The following is a 6,149-nucleotide window of genomic DNA, read 5'->3' as shown; positions in this document are numbered from 1 at the left end:
CATGTTCTGAATTATGTATGTGTTGGCCTTCATTTGATTTCAGTTTGAATGGTATGTAATGACATGATGATAATGCATTGCCTTGTGGATTTGTATGTTTGGTATGCTATGATTTATTGAATTACATAACATGAACACATCTAGATAAGTGCATTTGGTAAGCATATTTTTGCACTATGTTGTTGATGTTGTTTAGTTGTATGCAGGTCTGATATGGGTTTGAGCAGCTAATGTACAAGTTTGGATGGCTTGTCATGAAGGTTTTGCAACATGAAGGCCATATGAAGGCATGGTGAAGCAATTGGTTATGATGACATGAAGATGGATAAGACTTGGAGATTTAGAAGAGAAATAGGTCTAGGTTTAAAGGTCTGGTCTTGGTAGACTATTTGACTAAAAGTCAACAGAGTCACCTGTAGGTGAATTTAATAGCCATAACTTAAATATAGAATGGAGATTCCAAAGATTAGGCCAAAAAGCCAACTTTCAAAGTTGACTTTGACCAAAAAGTCAATAATACCATAATATCTTCTTTTCCAAGTAACAATCCCAAAATGACTTGGTCCATGAGTAAGCACAACAAAACCCTAGTCCATGAGACCAATGGCATCTGCTTGAATTTCACTATATCTTGTCGCATAAGTAACAATAAGAGCACCAATCATAGTCACCTGATCAAACCCTCAATATCCCAAATGTTGGGACAATCTAGTTGAAATCATGAACCTTTTGAACCAATGATGTTACCTTATGCAAATGAATGAAAATGAATGATTTCCTTATGAATGCTAATAGGACTATGCAGATGAATTGGATATCGTAAGCCATATAAAATGAGAAGAGGTATGAAAATTTTTGGGGTATGACAAGAATAAAGAGCTTGAATTATCCAGTTTTGTTTATGTCATTGGAAATATCATGTTCTTAGTGATACCATTGATATACAATGGTTAGAATTCATATTGATGAGATTCTAAGCTTCCATCTTATATTGCTTTCACTTCTTCCCACAAAGGGGATCGGTCTATTCAACCTCTGTTTTAGACCTTTTTCATATTTATATTCCCAACCAACACGAACTAGTGCACTAGTTTCTTCACCTGCTCCTAATAGCTGGCGATGGAATTTCTAGGTAGGCTCATGTACCATCGCAACACCGTACCTCTAAAAATGCTAGACAATAGATTTCACTTCTAAGAGTCGTACGCTCTGATGATGACCATTTATGTGTTGATGAAGTCGACATTCTCGTAAGGATCACTGCACCCATTGAAATTTGCCAAGGAGGGAGGCTTGAAACCATCGAGAACAGGTGTTTCCCATATGTCATATGAAAATGGTTAGGCGTCCAATAATTCCATCTCCTTTGTGGGAGTATTCTCTTGTTAACATTGTTAGATGTTGTGGACATTCTCCTATAGAGATTAATTATGGCGGCACCGTTCGTCTATGGTGGCACACATTTCTACCACAGAGTTAGGATTACGGCTACTTTTGGTATCCTCACATGTGGAAGATTGTTCCCATCTAGAAACCATGATTCAAAACGGTTAAGGCTAGAGGTGGAGGCTTTTCTGAGAATAGGAATGGTGACGATAGTGAAAGGTGTGGCCCATGTAGTTTTAATAGGACCCCAAGATGGGTGCCATTATACTTGTCAAACAATACATAATGCATGGAAACCCTATGTTAATATGGGTGGTCATATGCCTTAGTAATTTTTTGTGGCTTAGGGCTTGCTCACGTCGGTTAGAGGCTCTATTTGTTGGTGTCTTGGTTATGGAGAGAGAAAGCTCACATGAGATGAGAAATTATGTATTCTCTAGGTGTTTGGTATACGTAAATGAGTTGTCCTATCGTCACATTAGGGATGAGGTATTTATAGAGACTTATGGGCCTATGTTTAGGGGACTCCAAAGAAGTGGTAATCACTCCATCTTGACTTAGGAATATTTTGACTGCCTACTTCCTAGGGATTCATGGGCATAACTTCGTATGTGTAGTTATGAACTAAGTAAATGTTATTATTCACATTTAACATTAACGTGAGCCCCATGTCACATGAGGGTGACGCTTTATGAGGCAGGCGCTAGGCAAGGCATATGCCGCCCCAGTGGTTGGGCCTAACAAATATATCACTATATCAGCAAAAAATAAGATTATATAATGAATACGAGAACAAAAGTAAAAAGTACTCTTGTTGAGCTCATTACCCTGAATCTTCGGGAATTTTAAGGATGTTGTACTTTATGATAATGAATGTACTATTACTTTAGATGAAATCCAAACGACCCTTTTATCCAAAGAATTTACAATGGTAAAATATTTGAAGATTGATGATAGTGGTGAAGGCTTAAGTCTCTCAAGAAGAGGAAGTCAAAATAGAGGGATGTCCAAATCAAAGAGGTTTGAGAAGTTAAAGATAAAATGCCTCACTTCTAAAAAAATATGCCACTTATTAGTGATTGTCTCAGGCGGAAGGGAAATGATGATTTTATTGAGATTGTAGTTGCATTATTTAAGGATAGTTATGCACTAGACATGTCGAGTTTGGATATTAAAGAGGCCAAATCATCGACTCAGGTTACTCTTATAACATGTGTCCAAGAAAATAATAATTTGAGACTTTAAAACTAGAGGAAGGTTGAGTAAATCACCTTAGTGATAATATAACTTTCAAGGTTCATGGTTTTTGTATAATCATAATTAAAATATTTTATGATCATGAGTTTCTTCTTCACAACACGACTTATGTTACCGAGCTCAAGGTTTTTGTACACTCATACTTAAGAATGTTTGATATTCTAGGATACTACACGACAATTGAACATGGGATGTTAACGATTTCACATGGTGAAGTGATAATATCTAAAGAGTCTATAATATGTGGCTTATATATTTTAGTAGGTTCTAATGTTGTTGTTTATTCATCATTTAGTTAAGACTATCATTTAAAGATCAAGCTATGTTAATTGAGGTCAAGGCATGGTGGATCCCTAAAACGTTTTTCAAAGCACTTTAATGAGTTTTACATAAGACAAGGGAAAAAATTCATTTGAAGGTTGAGTTGTCATTGAGTTTCTGGGGTGGGTCAAAGCAGCTTACCTGATTGGTAGCTAATTATTTAGAGAATAGACTTCTAAACTCTAACGGAGGCTTGGAGAAGAAAATTGTAAGCTAATCTATTTTGAGGTCATCAAAACTTTTCTTATTGGTCAAATCAAGTTAATTCATCAACTTGATAGTAAATTTGTGGATTTTGTCTTCAATGACTATCCAATAGGTGGGAATGATTATGAATAGTTTGGAGTGAAACATAGAATATCAAAGTTAATTATTAGTAGGTGTATTACTTTTAGTGAGTCGCGTCAGGAGAAGAAGAGTAAAGAGGGAGATTTTCGTTTGACTCGTAATAAGCTATAGAGGGATATTGAACCATATCAAAAGGGATGATTATGCAGACCTTGGGTGTTATCTTTGAATGTGGCTGAAGAAATACAAAACTTAGAACCAGAGACCTTTTGGGAGGTATTCAAAAGCAGGCGGAGTCAAAGATAGTTGAAAAAATGTATTTGTGGACTTGTTAGACTATTAAAGTAGAGAAAATGGTGGGAAGCAAGTGGATACAAGTAGAAAGATCTAAGTTCAAATGTGGTTGTATTTGATCAATATTGTTGAATTGATTCAACATGGTTAAGAGATTTCAAAAACTGGAAATCAGTCTCGAAGTCAAAGAAGATAGTGGCACGTGTCATTCTAGTTGCAGTAATACATGGTGTTCAAGGGGGTCTGGTCTGCAGCGATCAGCGGCGAAATTGTGGACTATAGACGTGGTCGCCAATGAAGGTCTTGGTTAGGTCAATTATGGAAGTAAAATCGGGTTTGTCAGCTATTGGATCCGGTCCAAGAAACTTTGGTGTTTTGGACTTCTTCGTCTCGGTTTGGGGACCCTTTTATTAATGAGTTGTATTTTGGACTAGTAATAGATATGTAAGGTTTCATAAATCATATACATATGTATTTTTATTATTCTTGTCTACATAACCTTTAGAACTTTACCTCTGTCTTTTGGAAGTATCTAATGGGATTGAGAAATACTTCTAAGAGCGTTGAGCTCGTGAGATTCATATATGAAGATTTGGAAAAATTGAAAAACACTTAGGTAGAAAATATGGTTTGTTCTTGGGAATTTGGTTGACTCTTTGTAACTCATTTGTAATTTTTTGTAAGAATTTTTAGAAATATAATGAATAGGAAAATTAATCTCTCCATCCAAAATAATTCGTTTTATCGAAATAGGTAAACAAACTATTGTATTTTTTGTCTTTTATATATCTTCTTTCATCAAATCAAATTAAATTAATATTTTATTGCATAGAAGGTTATTTTTGCTTAAAATTATTTATTTTTGTTGTCATTATTTTTTTTCTTTGTTTGTTGTGATTCAACTTTTCAATAAATATAAAGACTTATATTTTGAGTTGTTAAGAAAATTCAATAAATATGACGAAATGATCAATCATATTTTAATTATAATAAGATGAAATATTATATAACAAATATGAGAAAAGAAGTAAATATATAAGTAAGACCAGAAAATGGAATACATTTTCAACACCCAAAAAGAAAGTGCAATTATTAAGGTGCTTGCATTATTGAAGCTCATACTTCTTATTCATCATAATAAGAACAAAGAGACTATATTACTAGTTTAGATTAACAACAAAGGTATCAAGCAACAGATTTAATAATTCCAGCTTCATAAGAATCAGCATCTACAAACACAACCGCATAAGCAATTTGATGAGTCAAATTCAACCGTGATCCACCTTCATCCTCATTACCATCTGATCTCCCAATATCCAAACAAGTAGGAGAATCTTTAACACAATATCCAAGCCTATAACCAAATCCAGATTCATGTTTCTCAATATTAAAAGTGCCGCTCAATGTTTTAAAATCAGGATAATTTTCAGGACCACCAATACCAACACAAGCTTTTTGAATAACATCGTCAACAAATATCAACCATTTTGAAGATTCGGCGCAGTTTGGCCTCTTTGTGAACTCAATCTCAATCGATGTACCATTGAAGATTATACCAGGACCTATTCCTGGTATACTGAATTTCACTGGTACCCCGTTTATAACTTCATGGTAGTCTTGTAAGACAGTAACGTCACATTCTGAGTTACCTGTTTTTGCTAGTCTTAGTCCTCCACCAGCGGGACCACGAATTGCTGGCAAGATGTAGTATTTGCCACCTGGGAAAATGGGGTTACCATTTACGTCCAATACTTGTTCAACAAAGTTTATTGAGAAAGTTAGTGAAAAGTTTGTGATGAAAACAAAGATGAGGAAGGAGAAGGTGAGTGATGAAACATGCTTCATTGTAAGACAATGATGTTATGATTGGAACTTGAATGTGATCGATCTATTACTATATGTGTTTTTATTTTGAAGTTGTGTTTAATTTTTATATAATAACCATGCACGCGTTCCACGAAGAGCACAACTTGTCGTGTTTTTAATTCAGATATAAAAGAGGAAATTATATTTTAATTGTTAATTGCGCTCAAATGTAACGAGGAAATTTTTAAATTTTTCACGTGGAGCACAGTCTTATTATAAGATACTATATGCTGCGTGTATTTTTTAACATGTTTTTTTTTTGGGTTAAACGTACTTTTATTTCAGATACTTTTTCGAATTTTAATTTTCAAGTCTGTAAACTATTTTTTTGCGTTAATACTTAATACTTTTGTAATATAACAGTTTTTTTTTCCTTGTGTGGAATTAAAATTGTGTCCTTGTAAGGGTCTTTCAAGTACCGATTATAGCAAGGTTAAGAGTACTTCCAAGTAGTAGAAAAACGAAGAATTCACAACTGTAACTAGTTAATATGTGGTGTAAAGTGATTACCACGGAATGAAAATTTAATTCATATCAACTGTAACTGGTTAATTAAATGATGTAATCGGTTACGAGCCTGATTTTTATACTTTTTTGTTATTTCATTTAATTGTTTTGGTTCCCAATTATAATATAATATTTGTATAAATGTATAGGATGCATTCCCATCCCTGGCTAATGCAATATTCAATTCTCACCCTCAACTCTCTCTCTCTCTCTCTCTCTCTCTCTCTCTC

The 6,149-nt window shown here is 34.2% G+C and overlaps 1 protein-coding gene across 1 annotated transcript; it reads right to left on the bottom strand.

Annotated features, from left to right (window-relative positions):
* Positions 1-4,560: 4,560 nt before the first annotated feature.
* On the bottom strand, positions 4,561-5,448 carry LOC127131231 (kunitz-type trypsin inhibitor-like 2 protein). Its single transcript, XM_051060164.1, has one exon. It carries the CDS (start codon positions 5,389-5,391, stop codon positions 4,732-4,734), a length of 660 nt encoding a protein of 219 aa, XP_050916121.1. The 5' UTR covers positions 5,392-5,448; the 3' UTR covers positions 4,561-4,731.
* Between the last annotated feature and the right edge of the window lie 701 nt (positions 5,449-6,149).

Source organism: Lathyrus oleraceus, chromosome 1 (assembly GCF_024323335.1).
Source record: "Lathyrus oleraceus cultivar Zhongwan6 chromosome 1, CAAS_Psat_ZW6_1.0, whole genome shotgun sequence".
Lineage (NCBI taxonomy): Eukaryota > Viridiplantae > Streptophyta > Magnoliopsida > Fabales > Fabaceae > Lathyrus > Lathyrus oleraceus.
The sequence above is the reverse complement of the archived record's forward strand: the minus strand, read 5'-3'. Positions and strand labels throughout refer to the sequence as shown.